Source organism: Xiphias gladius, chromosome 10 (assembly GCF_016859285.1).
Source record: "Xiphias gladius isolate SHS-SW01 ecotype Sanya breed wild chromosome 10, ASM1685928v1, whole genome shotgun sequence".
In the NCBI taxonomy this organism is placed as follows: domain Eukaryota; kingdom Metazoa; phylum Chordata; class Actinopteri; order Istiophoriformes; family Xiphiidae; genus Xiphias; species Xiphias gladius.
In genome coordinates, this window is record NC_053409.1 from 26,638,253 (window position 1) to 26,659,147 (window position 20,895).

The window sequence follows — 20,895 nt, forward strand, 5'->3', positions numbered from 1 at the left end:
TCATGTACTTTATTTCATCTCATCTTCTGACTCCTCTTTTATCATGGTATCACGTATCATCTCCCCTCATCTCATTTATCTGATCTCAGCTAATCTCATCCCCTCACTTCATCTAATGTCATTATATCTCATTGTGCCCCATGTATCTTTCAACTCTCCTCACCTCACCTCATCTCATCTTACCAGAAGCACAGAGCTGATGATCTCGCTGTGAGCCAGGATCTCGGCCTCAAACACCTGATGTTTCTGGAGGAGCTTCATCTTAGTCTGCAGATTGCTGAGGTCGGCTTTACCGTCCTCCGACATCTTTTGCATTCGTTCAGAAACCCACTCCTCAGCCTGACAGAAGGACAGACAGATGGACAGACAGATAAGAACACAGACAGACAGACAGACAGACAGGTAATAGCTGGACTGAATGTCAATGTAAAATTATACACTGTAGTGACAGCTGGACAGGCATTTCTGGAACTTTGCAGCTTGCAGACACTCCTTAGAGTCTTCGATGGGTCAGTTATATACCTGGGCAACATCTCGGTTGAAGATACACAGCATCCTGGAAAGCTCTAGCTCCTCCCTGCGTTTGACGGACAGCTCCTTGATCCTATCTCGTCTCTGGAGGAGGGCTTTGAGTTTGGTTTTGACCCGTGCACTCTTCTCTCTGCTCAGCTGCTTCTCCAGCCGCTCAGCCAGCTCCTTCAGAGAGGACAGCTAGACCAAAGAGAGGGAGGGAAGATTTAAATGAGGTAATGACATCTCAGCACCTTAACCCAATGTGAAGGAACACTGCGTTGTCCTGAATAAAGCAAGGGCGAGCAACGTGAGTTTGCAGCTACCGGATAAAAAGTAAAAAAGATTCAAGTCTAGATCCTTGCAACAGGTCACAAAGTAAAGAAGAAAAAGACACCAAAAAATGAAGCACTGACATATTCTCTTGAAAAGAGCAAATTACTTTTTAGTACACCAGCATCCAAATCATTGGTTAATTCAAAGAAGTCTATCCTTACACAGGCTGCAAGCAGTCCAACCAGCATTAAGTTCAGATCAACTGGCCCCTGACCCGTGATCTGGTCCCTTGTTGTCTTCAGAGGCGTGAATTTTGAATTTTACTGATTAAAGGCAATCGTTTAACTCTGATTAATCAGAGATAGTGAATTTTACAAATGTAGTTTTCAGTTCGCTTTAAGGAAATTTGCCACAGATTGTATGTCTCTTCCATGCTAGTATAGCTGAAACAGTCAGTCAACTAATCGTTTAGTGAAGAGGGAAAAATTGTAAGAAAGTTGATAATCAAAATTTGACCTTTTAAGTCATTCATAAAGCAAAAATGAAAAACATTATCTGGTTCCAGCTTTTCCAGTGTGAGGATTTGCTGGTTTTTCTGCTCTAAATAACTGCAAATTGAATATTGCTGGGTTTTGGACTATTAAAAGAACAAAACAAGTGATGTAAACACCTTTGACTGTGGGAACTTAAAATGGGGCACTTCTGTTGACTATTTTTTATACGATTCAATGATTGATTACGGAATCAAAATAATGGTTAGTTGCAATCCTACATCGTAGTACAGGGGAAGAGATAACACAGAGAAGCAGAGCAGACCTTGTCGTCCTGTGAGCTGAGCAGCTTCTCAAAAGCTTCATGACGTTTGATCAAACCCTCCGTCTCATCCACCGCGCTTCCCAGAATGCTGTTCTGCAGCAGGATCTGCAGAGAGACAGCAGAGGATTTACCAGAGACAAGACAGGTAATTATCTTCCAGAGTTTTTCTTTTGGAAAACAAAACTAAGAATGGATGTACCTCCTGTGAGCTGGACGTCTTGTCCATGCTGTTAACGTCCCTGTAGAAGACCTGCTCCAGGTGGACGGTTTCTAACCAGCTTTGTTTCTTGTTCCACTGATCCTCCAGTTTGGCCCGCTCTGCCTGCAGGGCATCAAGCTTCTCCGACACCTGGAGTGACCACATGATAAAATAAACACCTCTGACAGCAGACTTGACCAGAAAACCCGTCCGGACCATAACAACAATCTCACTGTTCACCTGACATTTAACAGTCGTCCTCACCTCCTTCCTGTTGCTCCTGTCCTGTGTCTGCAGCTCTTCTCCCATGTCCAGAGCCTGTTGGTAGGTCTCCTGTCTGGCCTCCATCTCGGCCCACAGCTGCTGGTGTTGAGCCAGCTGGAGGTCAGCAGTGGCCACGTCGCTGATGCTCTCCTCAGCGGCCATCACACCGATCAGTTGGCTGCACCACAGGAGGTAGTCCTGCACCTGGAGAGCACGAAGAAACACAGGTAAGATCTGACATATAAAGTTGGTTCATTCATCCGTCCATCGGTCCTCACCGTGTTAAGGAACAGGTATCGCTCACACGCCAGTTTTAGCTCCTCCTCCCTCTGCTCAGTGTGACGTCGTAGCTCCTCCCACCGCTCCACCACTTCCTGCTGCACGTCCTGTAGGCGGAGCTTCAACTCAGGTGTGCAGAGGTCCAGGATGGGGTCGACGGCATCCAGCTGCTCCTGCAACTGCACACACACAAACACACACACACACACACACAAACACAAACACACAGAAACACACACACACAGACACAGACACACACACACAAACACACCACCAGCAAAAGGTCAGTTATCTCAAGCTCTTAGTGTTACATCACACTGAAAGGCACCTCCTGAACAGGTAGCCTCAGTTATTTGATCACGTGTTTCTATTATTTTGTCCACCTCATTCATATCAGTGAGGTTAGGCTAAATAATAGAAACACCTCTCAGTATAACCCAGTCCAGTTCAACAGCACCTCACACTACATCAAAATTGTACAGTTGAACCAACACCTCAAACGATTTCAACACAAACTGAACACTGGAACCATCATGAAGGAGGATTTATTGCAGGACTGTTGAATCAGACTGACTTAGTTTTAGCTCCATGTTCGTGTAAACTGCCAACTGAATGTTGAGCTGGCTCACATTTGTTTCTCTGATGCCAAAACACAGGAGAGAAATGTTTAAAAAATGACTCTTTTCACTCATCACTTGTGATTTAATATAAAATCCTGATTTTTGCAAAATGAATTATGAATTATCATCATTATTCTGCGCGTCTGTACCTGTTGCTCTGTGGCGGCCAGCTCGTGGAGCAGAGCCTCGTGTTTCCTCAGCTGTGACGTCACTCCCCGTAAATCCTTCGCCACCTCGTCAGGGATGCTTTTCTGTCGCTCCTACAGAAAGAGAGAGGAAAGCGGAGCGCAGACAAGAGACGTTGAGGGTTCAGCTTCAGGAGAAAGCGGTTGGATGTACTTACAGATGGACAGATACCTGGATGAGTGTGAGTGCATCAGTCAGGTCTTGATAAAAGCGGTGACATTCCTCGGCTCTCTGCAGCTGATCCTGACGCTCTCTGGCCAAAGCCTTCAAATCCTCCCAGCGTGCACTGCAAATGAACACAGAACACACAAAAGATGTTTAAAGTAAGAGGTCAGAATGAATAATCAATCAAAGGAGCACAACAAAAATGAACTACGCTAGGTAGCTAATTACACCCTTGTAGCTGAATCTGGCAGTTTGAGCAGCCCTCACAAATCCAAAGGAGTGTTTTTATATTGTTTCGGGTGTTTCAGTGTGAATGATGAACCTTAAGAAAATGATTTCAAACCACTAATGTGGAAGTAAAGCTTTCAGGTAAATTCCTCTGTATTAGCGTGCGATGGCCTGACTGCAGACTGACTAACTCAGTAATTCTGTGTACTTACCTGAGTTCCAGCAGTGTTTCTCTGACTGCAGCGCTCTGTGGATGTTTGTTGTGGATAAGTGGAGCAGCCACGTCGCTGCAGCTCTGCAGTCGCTCCTCTCCGACCTCCAGCTGCTTCAGGAAACCCTCAAACTTCCCACGAAGCAACTGAAGCATCCACAGCAAACACAGAAACTCTCCACTTTACAATGACATTTACTATCTTCACCTTCATTTTTTAGTATCACCGTCGTGACTTTGATCATCAGATCACAATTTTCACGACGTTTTTCTTGAGATCAGGACGTAACAAACACATTACCTTGATACGTACAATAAAATGGTGCTCATATGTACAGTACTGTGCAAAGGTTTTAGGCCTCTTAGATGTTTAGATTCTTATCAATCACTTTACTTTCAGTGGCTAAACTTTTGCACAGGGCTTTATATACAGATAATATTACATATCTAACATAAATGAGTAACAGCCTCTAATAATAATCAGCCTGACTGATTTATCTATGAGGCTCCAGTACAGGGTCCTCTTAAAGTGGTGTAACCTGAACATGTTGGTAGTCGTTGCCCAGGTCCTGAGACTCTGCCGTCTGCCTCTGCTGGTTCATCCAGTCCTCCAACTCTGAAGATTCTCGTCTGAACTCATGGAGATGGAGGACTTCCTTTAGCCTCTGACCCCTGACAGGAGACACATGAGCAGTGAGACCACAGGTGCGCAGACAGGTGTAAAGTAAGGCCAAGAACAAGGACCCTTGTGGAGCTCCAATGGTCAAAACAGCAGTATCAGACATGTCATCACCAACCGTCGCCAAACTTTTTCCATTTCAAAAGTTTGGATGTAAACCAACTAAGAGCGGATCCAGATATTCAATCAATCAATTATGCTATTAATGGGGATGTCATGATCAATCTTCTGAAACCTGAGCTAAGATCCAGCAAATATTATAATATAAATATTCTAGTTAGAATGAATTATTACACCTGGAAAAAATTAATTTGGCGGGAATACAATCATAAACTGTACAAAGGTCTTAATGTAAGACTGTCTCCATTAAGGCCTTCAGAGAAATGAGTGTGAACCTCGGGACAGCATTGAGCTTGTCAAGAAACCTAGTAACTGCTTAAAATTGCTCGTAAAAGCAGGAGCAGCACCAGGGTCGACATTTATAGACAGTCGATGGTACGAAATAAAACTCTGGGATTATTTTTGTATGATTAAACGAGCGTTAGTATCAAAGGCATTGAAAGAAGTTAAAAGATCCTCAATGTTAAAATTGTGAATTTGCAGTCTGGACCTTTACCATCTACTTTCCTACTTTACCTGAGAGCGGCCTGGTGCTGCAGCTGCTGGTTCAGGCTGCTGACGTGGCTGTAGGGTCTGCTGAGCTCCTCCATACTCCAGTTCTGAACCGCCTGCTCCACCTGGTCTCCCAGCTCCTCCACCTCCACCTCCAGCACCTCCAGCTGACCCTCCAACACCTGCACAACCATGGTGTTACTGTTCACAGATATGCATGTTGCCTTATTTCACATTTTGGAAAAAGTAAAATCCCCACACGCAGCACTTACAAACATCACATGCTATAGTTTATGACGTGATGTTTGTTAGTGTAGTGTATATACATTTGTCTCAAAATGATGGCACTCGACAACAGCTGATCGAACTAGAAGGCCATTGGCTAGAACCTCAGGTAACCACATGTTTTCAGGATAGAAAGAAGTGAACACTGATCCCAGGTGTCAACAACTGGAATGCAAAACAAAGAGAACAGACAGACATAACCCCAGGAAAAATAAAATTAACTAAATATGAAAAAAATGAAATAATAATAAACTAATGAAAAAAAAAGGTTCCAAATTTTGGGGATAATGTGTCAGGATTATTTTTTTCTCCTACATTACACATTTTCCCATCAAATATTAAAGAATAAATTAGTGTAAAGTTCTGATAAAAAGATGGACAGTTCTGAATGTGAAGATTTCCTCTCAGATGAAAAGTGGACAGTCAGGAGAAGGTACCTTTGGGTTTTCCACTACACTGTGACTGAAAAACCCCAGTATGTTGGAGATTCCTGGAAGTATCCTGATGTTCACTTTGATGGGGAGTTTCACAGGGATCTGAGGTCCCCTTCTGTTTTTGGTAAAGTTCAGACCTCTCAAAATGTGTGTGGTACCTGGTTTTTGGTGATGAGACTCCGTGTGGCCAGTTGGTCTTTGCCATAGTCATTGGTGTTCACCAGATTGAGCGTCTCAGTGATCCTGGACTCCAGCTCTGAGCAGTCCAACAGCAGCTGGAGACGGATCGCATTTAGACAAAATTCAGAGCAAGACACAAATACAGTCCTTTGATGGTACATTTACCTTAAACTTAATGTAACATGGAAATATAATGACTCACACAATCATGGATGTGCTACATAAATTTACACTTTTTCTGTCATTTGTACATGTCTATTGTAATAATTCAAAATGTATCAGAAGGTAATTTCAGCTGCAGCTTTTGCAAACACTAAAGAAAAATTGCATCCATCGCCTGGATCAGTGGTAAACTTTAAAGTTACCTTATGGATTATTTTCTTTCCGAGGTCTGGCTAATTGTATTTTCGTAAAGGGCGGATCGAAATAAGCTTAGAGGAAGGAGTGGTAGCACAAACAATATTGCAATAGGGGAGGTATGGTTAAACTAAACTGTAAAAGTAAAACACCAGTGATGAGCCAAGCCACTCATTGTATTGATACCAAGTGGTTTTTTTATCTCACTGCAAACTCAATTCTTCATCCCTGTAAAACACCAATAAAGTTGTAGATGAGACCTGACCCCAGTTATTTCCAACAATAAGGCAATAATTAGATGCACAATAACTGTTGTTTTTTGTCTGTAAATATCATGAAATTAAAAATTAAATTAAAATTTAAAATATCGATATTTTCTAAAAAGTTTGGTCAGTTGAAACCTTTTGAAAATATTTTCCAGTTCAGAACTTGCCAAGGAAATTATTTTAGAAAACCTTTTTATAAGGACGTAACAAACTAGCATCATCAGCAACAAGTAACGGAAACATCATGGCATCAATGAAGATGATTAATAAACGTGGTACAAAAATGGAGCCCTGAGGGTCACCACAAGTAACTCGCCACATATCAGATTTTCATCTGTTTACAAAAATGACTTCTCAAAGTTTTTATTGTTTCTTTCTCTGTCAAACACGCTTTGAACACGCTTTCTCTCACACAGACTCAGGTAAGATAAAACTTAAATCAAATCATTGATTTAAGTTTTCAGCCCAAAATGTTTCACCATCCCCATGATTCCCCCTGAAAATACAGTTTCTCAACATCACACTGGGATTGTCCCCGTACAACCATTCCCTCACTGCTGGTCACTGAGGTTGAGGCATTCACTTCGCTGGATCAAATTTTGAAACCATGCTTCCTTCCGAAAAATAATAAACACATCTCTCTGTCCTTCTCACCTGTTCTCTGGTGATGGCCTTGCTCAGGTGGGCTACTCTCCTGTTGCAGGCCTCCTCAAGCTCCTCCCACTCTGCACTCAGCCGGATGCACCTGCCAAAATACAGATTCAGGTAAATCTACAGGTCTCCAGATAAGACTTACCAAAAAGTCTCAATGGGATTATTTAAACAAAAAAAAAAAAAGTTTCCAAAGTTTTGCATGAGCAGTTAAGAAACATTCATGAAAAACTTGATTTGTTTGATTTGTAAAATTATTGTTCTGGTCACTACTCTTTCCAAACTGCCCTCACACGTGTTTCATGAAGTAAAGATGGAGAGAACAGGAACGTCTGACATAAAATGCACAAGAAAATTTCCCAAAAAACCCTCAAAGAGAAAAAAGAACAGCACCTCTGAAGCACTTCATCTCCGTCTGATTGGCTGGATTTGGCCAGGCTCCGGCCCTTCTCCAGGACATGGTTCAGGTGTTTTCGGTGGGCGTTCACTTCAGCCTGTAACTCCTAGGTAACACACACACACACACACACACACACACACACACACACACAGGCCTGGCATGAGCAGACAAACAAACAGCTTTGACTTAGTTCTAGCTGTTAATTTGATTTATAAATGTTAAGATATAGCACAAAAAACTGACCTTTACATGTCACAAATCAACCATCAGATCTATTTTCCCCATCATTACCGTATTCCAGTTGTTTAGCTAAGATGAACAAATGGGAGAAAAGTCCACTTTTTATATAAAAGTAATGAACTGTAACCCAGCTGGTACCTTTTGTTTCTGCATGAGGCTGATGGCTCCAGCCAGGGACTTGTCGTATCCTGTGGATCCAGGGGCAGGAAGGTGTTCAGAGATCCAGCTGAGCTCCAAGTCCACATCATGATAAAACCCAAATAACAGCACCGACGCCTCCAGCTGAGCTCGACGCTGGTCCAGAGGCTTCTGGAGGGATTTGAACCTACAGCACAGAGCTCATTACGTCAACATTAGCTGCTTCAGATTCCTACATTTAACGTCAGTGATATTCCCAGCTACTTTTTACTGCTCACTTTTCTTATTGTTCTATGGATTAACTGTAGAGAAATGGTCCAAGGACTAATGAAATTTCTATTTTGCTCATTGTTTCACTGTTAATATTTACACGCTGTTAATGGTTGGTAAGATAACACATGAATCATTGGACACTTTTATCATTAGTTAAATTTAGAAAGTTCACAATGTAAAAGGAGAGCATTATGGTTCAACACCTATTTAAGAAGCAGGCAAATTACCCCCATCACATCATTTTATCAACCGAGAAGTTTAGTTGTTCTGTCAAAAAAACAAATCTGAAACCAGGCTGTAATTAATGCAGATAATTGCTGAGCCATTGAAAAAAAAAAACATCTTGTAAAATAAAGGCAAAATACTAATTGGTCTGTAGCTGCTGCCTGAACTGCTCCAGATTAAGAAATTGGTATCATCAGTACTGCTGTTCCTAAACCCAGCTGTTGACACTTTCAAGCCCCGCAGAGAGTGAGTGGACTCACAGAGTGAGGTAAGTGTCAGTCTCCTGGAGGATCCTGTGAGAGTCAAAGTGGTTGGAGGCGAGGTGTTTGGCCCTGCTGACGATGGAGTTGATCTTCTCCGCCAGCTCTTTGGCCTCCTGCTCCAGCTGCTGATGCTCCTACACACACACACACACGACTGATGATCAAACCCACAGAACTCAAAGTGGATCACGACTGGGATCATTTTAGTCATGATTGATCCGGTGCTTGTCGTTTATTGTCTCTTCATTTATAAAGAGTTTGTGCTGTTTTGTCCGTATATTCTTGTTGACTTTTTTTGCTGTATGTATTTATTCTTGAGTTTTATAGTATTTTTGAGGCTCATCTAATGACAGGTACTGTAGATTATCTTAGGCTGTAAATGCTGTGGTATGTGGCATCGGTTTATCTTATGTACTTGTCCCTATACAAATAAACATTAAATAAATAAACCTTAGAGAGAAAAAACAGACTTTAAAAGACTGGACAGGTGTTATATCAGTGTCCTCACCTTCAGCAGCTGTCGACTGGAGCGCAGGTCATGACCTTTGGCGGCACTGTTCAGCATCCACTGGATGGCTTCAATCTTCAGTTTGGCGTCCTGAGGAGGGACGGACACAGAAAACCTTAGGGTTTACAAAGCTGTCAGGATAAACTCTGAAATCAAGTCAGTGATTTACCTGCAGCAGCTCCATCAGCTGCTCCTGCTGTCCCGCTTGTCTCAGTTTGTCTCCTCTGTCGGCCATCTTGTCCTGTAGTCTCCTCCACCGGCTGCTGAGCTGAGTAGACTTCCTGCTGATGCTCTGACTGTTGTAGTGCTCTTCAGCAAGCATCTCCTGTCCCAGCTGAACACAAACACAATAATATATGCATATAAGGTGTGTATGAAAAGCGACAGGTCAGTATAGTAAATGTCGTCTTCTTTGAATTTGTGGCTGTTCGCATAAACACTGTGTTTCCATTGGAAATTACATAAACTCTCAAAGAAACAATTGTTATAGTTTTCCTATTGTTCCTGTAGAGTCAGTGCGGAAGGACCAGCGAACTGTAGTTTACCTGAACCAGTCTGTCCAACCAGACCTGGTTGGCCTTCATCTCCCCCTCAGCTGCCTCGTGTCTCTTCAGCTTTCGGAGGATGTTGGTGGGGTCGCGGTACGACTCGTCCTCAGCCACCTTAAACTTCTCCTCCATCCACAGCAGCAGCTCGTCCGCATCCCTCTGAAACTCCTGTAGCACAAAACATCAGGGAAAACTAATGACACACCGAGTTAACATTTAAATATGAAAATATGACATGACTTCGAGGCTTCTTTTATAGGAATTACTAATGTTTTTCACGGTATGTAATGCCAACAACACTAAAACTCTAAAGCCCCACTTGGAGACCCAAGAGGCTGCAATTTTCATTTCACTCCAAAATACAAAAGTGTTGGCCAGAACAAACATCATATTGATCCCAGCAAGCATTTCCAGGGCCATAAACATCCTTATGTTTGGATCCTAACGGGGCTAACTTTGGTTGAAAGTTAAAGTCTTGGTCTTGGTAAAAATGCTCCTGTTTTAAACGTGTTTCAGAGCGAAACATCCAGATGGATTATCTTCAGTGTTCCCAGAGTGTGCTGACGAATTTGGTCTTAAAAGTCTAGTTTCATACTACCCACCCTGTGTTTGGAATAATTTACAAGACAAGACTAACAAATATCAGGGATTCAAGCACCATTTTTCATAAGGATTGTAACTGTTTTAAGGAGCCAAGTGTCTTTCTTTTGTGTCTCTCAGGTCCTATCTTTCTGTGCTGTATGTAAAAATGTGAATTAATTGTGTGGGGTTTTTTTAATATGTGGTCCAGGTCTTCCAAAAGAGATAATGCATCTCAAGAGTCCCCTTTTTTTTTCCCCAGGTCTGGTCTGTGGACATTAAGTAGAAAGATGTTTGTGAGTATAACTGCTGAGTGGGTGAAACTTTACAGCCTGGAGCGTGTTTAGTTTGTTGATCTTCATCAGTTTGAAACACAAAACTGCAGAATTTTCACTGCAAGCTGAAAACTGCAGGTCAACATGCAATTCAACCAATATGCAGCATTAACGTCAGTTAAATTAACATTAACCTAGAATTATCTGTAATGTACGGCAGTTCAAAGTCACGAAGAATCCAAATTAAGAATCAAATCAACTAATCAAACAAAGAATGACACGGGTTCGCGGTGTTTACATAAAGGAAAGTCATGGTGTGATAACATGATAATACCTGGTATTTCTTAGAGGCCAGCAGCAGACTCTTCCTCTGCCTGCTGCTGTCTTTCAGCCTCCCGTTGGCCCTCTGGATGCTCCTGCTCCTCTCCTCGATGCTGAAACATAAACTCGGTATTTTTAAAACAGAATTACGTAACATACTCTATCCCCACTAGTTAGGTTTGTTTGTCGGACTCGTACTGGAAACTATAAGAGATTTTGTAGAGAAGTCAAAAACAAACACAAATTCAATTTTTGTTGAGTGTTTTGTCTTTACATCAACATTGCTAGGCAGGTACAGTGATTATAACGCTGGGGTTGAGACCCCGACCAAGTTAGGACTGTGAGGTAAGACAGACGCAGTCAGAGACCAGCAAATGTTTGACATTTTTACTTCTAAAACTGCTGAAACCATAAATCAATTATTAAACTTAAAAGGTGATGGCATGTCAGTGTTGCGTTCACAACTTGTTTCTGCTGAAAACAAGTGGAGAAAGAAAATGCATTTCTGAGGGTTTAAACAAATCATTCCTCTATTGCCATTTTCCTGCTGACACATGCACGAATACCGATATACAGTATCTGTTATAGGCTTATATTGGCTGGGCTCTTATTGATATTGGAAAAATGACAATATTCTTATTAATACCGTGATGTTTATTTCATCTATGTCACCCAGGCTTAACAGGTGTTACATACTTCAGGTATTAGTTGTAAACTGTTTCTACTTGCACTAAATGTTTCTGTAGTTTTAACGTGAGTACAGACCAAGACACAACTCTCAAGTTGTATCTTTTCCATATTTAATTTTATTCATACTGTACAAATGGTAAAACTTCCACATGTCTGGACGCTGAGATTTCTGCTCTCTTACTGTTTTGCAGCATAATGTTGTTGGTTGATGAGCTCCAGACTGCGCTCGCTGAAATGATCAACTCGTTGATCCAGAGCCTTCAGGAGACCTTCCAGCTCCTCCTGTCGACCCAGCAGACTGTGGACACTGTCCACTGAGTCCTGCGTCAATAAACACAAAGTCTCAATGTCTTTAAAAGTTAATAACATAATGTATGTTCTGTGCACGGCCCTTATATCTCAGTTTAATCTACACATATATTTAGGACTCTAATTGAAGTCAAGTTTCACTTTCAGGGACCGTGAATGAACAGGTCAGGGTGAAGCGTCCTCACCCCAGCGTCTTTGACCTTCAGTCGGGCTTCGTGTCCGGACAGCGTCGCCTCAATCCGGTCTCCTTCCTGGTTCAGCCTCTGGAGCTCCACCCCCTGCTCCAAACGCTGCTTCCTGCTGGTCCACAACCTGTCGAGCTTGGACAACTCCGCGGTGAGATTGCTCAGGGTTTGCTGGATGTCGACGCCACCGGTCTTCCTGTTAGAAGAGCCCTGCTGAAGAGATTTCCCCAACTTCTCGATCTCCTTCAGCCTGAGAGAAAAAAAAAAAAGAGAAAAAAAAAATAGGGGAGATATTCAGCCTATACAGGTCATTTGCACTGTAGTTGTTAATTCATACTATTAATTAAGGAAGTATGATAATTTGATGCTAAAAAACATCAATTGAAATAATAATGGACATCAGGCTAAAATCTACTCAATTCCCTGCTCCTCCCCACCTTATGGAAATCATTCATCAATATGGTTTTTCAAAATTAAAATTGTTGAATCAATAATTATTAAAAATATTTATTTTGACAATTATTTTTTTCAATGACGTCTCATTGAAAGAAATAATTGTCGAAATAAAAATTTAGAAACACCACTGACGTACAGTGCACTAAAATTGAAAATGAAATTGCAAAATTGCAATTGCAGAATTTTGCATTTTAATTTCAATTATTTCCTCATTTTAGTTCATTTCAATTTCGCATTCTTTTTCTAATTATTAGGGCAGTGTTATGTGTAGAGTTCACAGAAAAATATTTTGTGAGTGGTTATTTTATTAAAAATATTATTTTTAAATGTTAGGCATTTTCAAAAAACAAAAATCAAAATTGCATTTGAAATTTTCTATTAAATTTTAACACGTATGCACACACAAATGAAAGATGAAATTTCAATATGATTAAAATTATTTCATTTTAATATTGGCAGCTACAGACTTCCATACAGGTTTAGAAGAAACTTGGTCAGATTTGCCTCAACTTTCTGTTTTATCCTTATAAATAAAATAACCGATCACAAAAGTTCTTTCTCATACAGACTAGGAATAGAGTAACTGAAAAAGAAGAGATCAAGTATTTTCTTTATCTACTAAGCATTCAGGCCACAGTAATAACCCGTGTTGTGTTTTATTGTGGCGGTACCTCCTGCCTCCTCCTCCCTACCTGCTCCTCTGCTCCTCCATCTCCAGCCGGAGCTCCTGGTGTTGTTCCAGCAGGGCGACGGCCGAGGCCACATCTGCGGCTGTCTCCTCCTGCAGGAGACGCTCCTGCACCAAACCCCCCCAGCGCTGCAGCTCTTTGGCCTGCTGCTGGAAGCTCTGCAGCCTGCGAGCCTCCTCCAGGAGGCTCTGTCTGTCTGCAGCCTGATGCTTCACCTGAGAGACAATAGAACAGGACCGATATGATTTTTGACGGGGGAGCTGTCAGATTGGAGGTTCTTCAGTTACTTTGCTCTGAAAGATATCTAAACTTCCTAAAACTATGACAGCTCTAATTGTAAGAAGTGGCTCACGGATTGTTATTTTTATGGCCTGAGTTTAATCTCAAATGACAGGACCTCTAAGATGTTGAAGATACGTGAGATAGTTTAGCAGAGACAGAAACACGTCAAAGCAGGCAAAAAATATTCAGTACTAGTATTCTAACAGAAAGGAACATCTCAGTACGAGAGTAGGAATCAACTTTCATTGATGTTACTTGACAGATATAAATCATTTAGGCCTCTAATTTCACGGCTTTAAACTGGCAGTTTTGGATGATAACACCATGGCGGTGTGTGACTAATTGAACACATGCTGTTATACCAACAGAAACTTAAACTCAAAGCTGCCACATTATAGGTCATCTGCACCAATCGTTCTTCTGTATCAACAGAATCCAAAGTCTGAAGTCGTGTTTTTTTAAGTTCACCCCTCACACTGTTACTGTTGTTCGGTTTGCTGAGCCATTTCTGTCTACAGATCAGAAGACACATCACTTCCATACAGTAACTAAGTCTGCGATGGTGAATTGAAGTCAGACCTGTTTCAGCAGCGCCTCCAGGCCCCGAACTTCCTCCATGATGGCTGCACTCTCTGCCGGACTGCAGTCCTGCTTCCTGTAACATCGGGGACAATGAGATGCAGTTTACTACTCCCCTTAGCTGGTAAACATGAAAAATGCAAGTCAGCTGAAATTACAGTGTGTTAAAATACTCCTGCTTTTTCTGTACCTAATCTGTTTTTGGCCCAAACCAGCGCTGAGGAAAACCTCAAATCATACAGGGCAGTAGAAGTTATAGTATTTACAGTCCACTTTTCTATTCTCACCCCACTGGTCTTCTCTCAGATCATCAACTGCTCTTTTCCCTCTTTTTTTATCGGGCTTTACAACACAAATGAATAGAGAAAGACTGGTGGTCCCCATCAAAGATCCACAGCTACTCTTAATAGTCTTAAATAAAAATCTAGCAGCAAGAATCTCTTCTGCCATCAGCCGAAAAACTTACACCAACAGAAGCTGTGATTAAAGCAAATAATCTATAACATAGAAATGATTAAACTGAGTTCTGAAAGGGTTTCTTGAGTCGAAAGTATCCTTTTCTAACCTCTTAAAGTAACAAGTCTAAAATTGCAAAAGTTTCACACAGCAAAAGTGATGTATCTCATCTTTCTATCACATCAGAATTTTGCATTAAACTTTTACACTGTTGACTTTAAGACTTAAATCTTTACAACCCTCTTCCCACATCTTCTCCTCTTGGTGCCTTCTTTTACAATGAAACAAACAAATTATTCTTAGTTTTTCTCTAAAAGTCCTAGAGTCTAACTCAGACCCATACATCTTGGCGACGCTCTTCAGGTACGCGATCTTCCCCTCCAGGGTCTGGATGTCTCTGAGGGCCTGAGCCTGGTTCTTCTCCTCGGCCAGCAGGGTAAAGGAGCTGCAGCCCATGTCCACGGTGTCGAGCTGGGACAGCTGACCCTGCAGCTGAGCTTTGGCCTCCTCGCAGCTCTGCAGAAAGGACTGCACGTCTGCCGTACTCAGCAGCGCGTGTCCCTTCTCATCCTTCAGCTGCTGGATCCGATCCCACCTGAGGACCAGAAAGAAACCAGGATCAGGTCATTTATTCCAAGTCAGAACAGTTTTGGACATTCTGGCTTTTTGATGGTTTGTACCTGTTGGAAACCGTCCTCTGCCTGGCCTGGATCTCTCTCTGTTTACTGTGCCGACTGCGAACCAACTCCTCGGCCATTTTGATGATGTCGTCCAACTGGCCACGCCCGCTCACCAAATCAGTCAGGAAGTTCTAAAACAGGAAGTCAGCGTCGATACAGGCTAAATCTGTGGTTCTACATTAAGCATCGCCATGTGCCAGTGGTAGTCCACACGCCATCTGGATTTACATGCAGACAGCGGGAGGAAAGTTACGCTTTGCATTAACGGGGGGTTGATGCCTTGATGTTAAACATTGGCCCATTAGCCCGCAGCCAGGCTCAGGAAGCCAGACCTCTATACAACTGGGTGTCAAAATGTGGTACCTACCAATACGTCCCATTACTACAGAGTATTGAAAAATGAACTGTGGTTTGGTGCCAATAATCAGTATTTAAATAGTTAATCCTCAAGTAAGGAGGCCCCTCAAAACTTGGTTCTACATGAGTAGAAACATATATTTTTAAGTTCAGTTCTTCTGTCGGCGCTGTTATGAAAAAGCTAGAAACAAACACTAACTGTAAATAACTGCTCGGCCTAATTAGCCATTCCTTTATCAAACCCCTGTGCCAGCTCTACCTGCTAAGCGGTGAATTCACAAGAATTCACAGACACGAGGCTGATCTCCATCTGCGCGAGACAGATGGATTGATTCCATCATTTTATGTATGTTATGTGCCATGTCACAGAAATCATACATTAAACAAACTAAAATATTGACCTGTCCAATAGATTTTATCTTGCATCAAACACCATCTACATGTTGATATTGTGATATTTTTTTACAGTTGACTGAGCGAATCTTCAATCTTCACAGTTTTCGTTTTTTTTTTTTTTTTTTTTTTTTGGGTAATCCAGTGACGGAAATCAGTTTCAGTTATTTGTTGCAGTTTGTGATTATTTAACACAAACTTTAAAAAATATCGAACAAATTGTGGCCTGAAGAGCACATTTTTGGTTTGATGAATAATTATTAAGTATGGCTGAGATATTCAGCCCTGCAAACTGCAATTTTCCTTTTTTTTTTTTAGTTCCAGTAATGGAGGTTAAGCAAACCGTCATCTCAGGTGTTGTTGCAAGGCTTCTATCTCTATGTTTTGATGAGGCTAAGTCCCCGCAGCAGCTGACTCTCCTCTGGACATTTCACTTCTCTCAGACTGAAGAGCTACTTTAGAGATAAAATACTCTCAGACCAAAAACTGACGAGTCTTTTGTTTATGTTAGGACCGAGACGCCTGAGTGTCTCCTAACTCAGCCAGTCGGGAGCTACTTTTAGCCTGAGGATGGTTTTGTGAATATGGCTCACTCTCAGAAATTGAAGAGGATTTTTTTAAATGTTCCTGAAGTCGTGTTTTTTTATGCATCGTTTTGGGTCATGTCTTTACCTCATATTTGGCCTGCACCACTCCCAGGTTGTCAGCGTCTGTGCTGAAGGTGTTCAAGATTTTCTCCTTATCCTCCATCCAGGACTCAAACTCCTGGCAGCTGTTGTAGAATCGATGCAGACGCAGCTTCTCCTCCAGACTTCTCATCTTCGACTGAAAACACAAAACAACAACGAAACTGAAGGAATCTTTTCTCCCCACTTAAATATTCATTGACGATGACAGTAACAAAAACAAAAACCGTGCGATTCATTCACATTTTTTTCATCATCCAGTCGGTCCTGTCGACAGACTTATTTGCAGCTCCGTTCTGATGTCACCAGTTTGAGTCTTGTCTAATTCTTGTCTTGTCCATTTTTCTTATTTTTCTTCCAGTTGTGCCTCTTGTAGACTCAACATGTGTCAACATGGTTTTTCTATTAAGATTTGTTCAGTGTTTATGAGTCACTGGTCCTTTGTCGGGGGCGTTACTTTCCCCACAGTTTTTCGGGGCAGCTGTTTTACTTGTTATTAACAGCATTTTTAACAAATATGTGTCGCTTCCCATCCCACTATCCTCAGAGAAATCACAGAGATGAAGTACCAAACAACTCACAGGGACCTTATAACCTAGTATTTGTTGTAGCACTTTACATACCATTTCCCAAAACACTGTTATTTTTTCCAACAAACGTGAGTGATCTACATCAATAAACCACACTTTTCTCCAACATTTCTGACATCTGTAACTACTTACTTTTCACGTTCCATGCAATGAAGAAACAAATCTTATTTTTAGAGGACAATTCCCTCTATTGGTGGATGTTTGTTGTATCTTCCACATGTTTTGCCAATCATCTTTTGAAATTTCAATATCAAGCTCTTTTTTCCCCCAATTTCTCTTTAAAAAAACTTAGTTGTGTGCTTATTATTAATGTTCAATCCTCGGTTCAGTTGTTCTTATGTTACTATCCTTATAAGCACTGATTATGATTTGGATCACACCAATCACTTCTCTGGCGGGACCTGCTATGATTTCTTTTCTGTAGTCATCCCTAAACTGTAGGTATCTGTACAATTCATGTGTCCCCAAATCATATTTTTCTCTCAAATTTTGGAAACTCTCCAGCTCTTCTTCTTTTTCCAAGACAAACCAAACTGTTACTGCTTTTGCTGCCCCTTGCTTATTTAATATTTCAAACCACAAATTTAACATAGATTATGTTACTGAATCCATATTCATTTTGAGTTTCTTTTGTAGGTCTTCCTCACCAATCATAGCTGGAGAGTTTTATATCTGAGAGGAATCTTAACTTCCGCCATCTTTATTGTTTGACTGGAAGCTGCATGTAGCTTTACATGTGTCCACATTTACTGCATCTTCATCATCTGTTTCCTTTCCTTCCTTAATTCCATTATTATCAGACTTCATGTCCAATGCTCACCTTGACCAGGTTGTACAGGGAGTTGTAGTCCTGGTCCAGTCCAGTCTGCGTGCTTTCCACAGTGTCCCTCTGGTACTGCGGGTCCGGAATCCATGTTGTTTGGATCTCAGACGTGTTGCGACGCATCGAGCGACTTCGCCGCGGACGACTCAGCTTCCCGCTCTGGCTTTCTGGCACGCCATGGGTGGAGACAGGCGGGGTGGGGGGAGCGGTCTAAACAGGGTGAGGAAGAAGGGAGGACGTTTAGTTGATGACGTTTCGGAGCCAGGATTGAAATTGAAATATACAGTCTCTGGGTTGGTTTTCTTTCATTTAAAACAACTTCTGGATACAGTCAGGTGGTAACTTGTTTCCCGTTTTATACAGGATTTATACTGTTATAAAATCGACTAAGTTTCTGAATTTTAGTGCCTTTAATTTAATAGACAGTGGGTTCATTGGTTCTATCGTTTTGAAGTATAAAAATTGGATTTGTATTTGTTATACTTGCAATTTCATATACTTCCACACAATAGGTAATGTATGGGAGTATAAGTGAACAACATAAGGTGTATAATGAAGCATAATTTGAGAAATCCTTAATTTTATACAGTATTGTGATAGACTTAGACATTTTTGCTTTGACATAATTTATCCGTGGTTTGATTTCTTATCTATTTTTCATTATTTCCAAAATTTTATTTTAGAAACACTGCAGATTTCAACATCACTTGTCATAAGTTTGCTCAGTATATTTTGTAACACGTTTACCAAAGATGATGAATGTAGTTGCGTTAAAATTCAGAGAGATTTGTTTATATCAAACCAACTCTTTAAAAGTTTAAATTTTTTTTACCCCAAAGTATCAAAACACTTTTTCAAATTCTTACCACAACCAAATAAATGTATATCATCTTCAAAAAGAAATAATTGTAGTGTTTTGGAAACCTTACATATCATTTATGTAAAACATATCAATACCTATTTATATTTATCTATAGGGGTCATAGCGCCTGAGAATGATTAGATTTATTATTTATCTAAGATGATTGATCATTACACGTAGGCCTTGAGAACATTGATTTAAAGGTTATAAATCATTGATCTGATTTAAATGTTATTGATTACTGATTGTACAGTGGCTGGGAGCAGGGTCAAGTAGGTTTTGGGAATGAGCTGCTGGTTTCCTTGGCTGTCTCTGGCTAGAACTCGGTCTCCATCTGGTTCCATGCTGACGATGGTTACAATCTCATTACGATCCCATGGAATCTGGCCTGAACAGAAGAAAACGATTAGTTAAATATAATTTACAAACAAGATTCTTCAACAGGTTTGCTCTTCTCCTTCTTGAAATGTGTAATGACTCTCTGGCCCTGCAACACCTACTCACAGAAGCATCTATTATTCTTTTATTTAGACCAGAAAAAGACCCAACCAACTGTGGATCATTAAGTCCAACTTCCCCTCTAAATGTAGATGTTAAATATAAGCCAAAGCGCTTGCCTCTAACTGAGAAGACATACTTTCTGATATAATTTCGACAGGCTAAACCAATTTTCTCAACTCGTTATCTCTCTCGATCCAGACAAATGCTTCTAATAGGTTCGGAGTGGAGATAATCATTTGAGGCACTGAAAAAAAATGAGAGTATGGACCTAAATTTATTGCATGAATCAGACTGTTATATTTTTCTCCCAAGGCATGAGCAGTAACCAGTAAAGATACATTCAAGAGGGATGCCCCTTGAGCAGCCTTTATGTGCAGTGGCAATAAAACAGCTTTCTACAGCACTTAAAACAATAAACTCTACATTTGGGATTTGAAGATTTGGGTCAGAACATACACTTTCTCTGTATCCAGATGATGTGGTTCTGTATAAAAACATGTCAGAGCTTATAGTGATGATATACTTTTCAGGTCATACTTTATGGTCAAGCCCAACTAGAAAACAGAAAATGTATGTAAAAATGACTCAAGGGGCAGATACTGACTGACAGTTTTAAATTACTTGGAGTGTCTTGATTATATTTGAATAATTCTAAACTCATCCTAAGGACTAGGACTTCACTTACAGGACATGAAACTAACTAACTGCTGAGTCTGAAAGCTCAATTTGGAATTTGACTGCATATTAAATTACCAGACAACAACTGATGATTGCGTCATTCCCTACCATGCTCTGCTGCGACACAGTGACACAGATCAGAGCTGCAGTACCTCTGCTGTATCTGAAGCGGACCTTGGCCTTGCTCTGCTCACTCTCAGAGCCCCTCCCACCCTTTGCGCCAGGTGACGATGGCCCCTCCTCCTCTCCAGATGAGTCGCTGTATTGGATCATTTTACTCTGCAGAGGCTCCGCCTACACACGTAGAGGGGTTGTCAGCGTTTTTTTTTCAAACTCTCAAACAATAACACAATTTAAAAAGTAACTTGACAACAGGCTGAAAAGAGTGCTCCTCTGCCCTCTCTAGTTACCTGTTTCTCCTCTGACCACACCCACATCACTAATGGGCATCTTTGGGTGTGGTCAGAAGTGTCCTGTCCTCCATTTGCCAGAGACACTTATTACGTAGCAGCAAGGACACAGAAACCCGTGAAAATGGACTGCAGGCGGCATATGAGGCGGCAGCTATGACTTGAATCTCTATCAGCTGATAATCAAACAGCAGCAGGCTGACGGAGATGCTGACTTAAATTGAACCTTCTTACAACCTTTAAGTGTTAGCAGAGACAGTAAAGACTCTTTTCAATGCGGG

The 20,895-nt window shown here is 41.2% G+C and overlaps 1 protein-coding gene across 2 annotated transcripts in view; it reads right to left on the minus strand.

Annotated features, from left to right (window-relative positions):
- Positions 1-20,895, minus strand: part of sptbn5 (spectrin, beta, non-erythrocytic 5) — a 66,752-nt gene that overhangs the window by 23,379 nt on the left and 22,478 nt on the right. For both annotated transcript variants that reach the window (XM_040136819.1, XM_040136820.1), the window contains exons 17-46: positions 20,357-20,498; positions 19,268-19,413; positions 18,161-18,373; positions 16,737-16,889; positions 15,315-15,445; positions 14,978-15,229; positions 14,179-14,254; positions 13,321-13,532; positions 12,173-12,422; positions 11,860-11,999; positions 11,002-11,101; positions 9,811-9,981; positions 9,435-9,599; positions 9,266-9,355; positions 8,755-8,891; positions 7,997-8,183; positions 7,612-7,721; positions 7,222-7,312; positions 5,923-6,039; positions 5,070-5,227; positions 4,294-4,426; positions 3,756-3,901; positions 3,322-3,436; positions 3,114-3,224; positions 2,344-2,523; positions 2,066-2,269; positions 1,802-1,951; positions 1,603-1,707; positions 523-711; positions 184-339 (exon numbers count right to left, since the gene is read on the minus strand). In XM_040136819.1, coding sequence (XP_039992753.1) covers positions 184-339; positions 523-711; positions 1,603-1,707; positions 1,802-1,951; positions 2,066-2,269; positions 2,344-2,523; positions 3,114-3,224; positions 3,322-3,436; positions 3,756-3,901; positions 4,294-4,426; positions 5,070-5,227; positions 5,923-6,039; positions 7,222-7,312; positions 7,612-7,721; positions 7,997-8,183; positions 8,755-8,891; positions 9,266-9,355; positions 9,435-9,599; positions 9,811-9,981; positions 11,002-11,101; positions 11,860-11,999; positions 12,173-12,422; positions 13,321-13,532; positions 14,179-14,254; positions 14,978-15,229; positions 15,315-15,445; positions 16,737-16,889; positions 18,161-18,373; positions 19,268-19,413; positions 20,357-20,498 — 4,530 coding nt within the window. The remainder of the gene's footprint in view (positions 1-183; positions 340-522; positions 712-1,602; positions 1,708-1,801; positions 1,952-2,065; positions 2,270-2,343; positions 2,524-3,113; positions 3,225-3,321; positions 3,437-3,755; positions 3,902-4,293; positions 4,427-5,069; positions 5,228-5,922; positions 6,040-7,221; positions 7,313-7,611; positions 7,722-7,996; positions 8,184-8,754; positions 8,892-9,265; positions 9,356-9,434; positions 9,600-9,810; positions 9,982-11,001; positions 11,102-11,859; positions 12,000-12,172; positions 12,423-13,320; positions 13,533-14,178; positions 14,255-14,977; positions 15,230-15,314; positions 15,446-16,736; positions 16,890-18,160; positions 18,374-19,267; positions 19,414-20,356; positions 20,499-20,895) is intronic.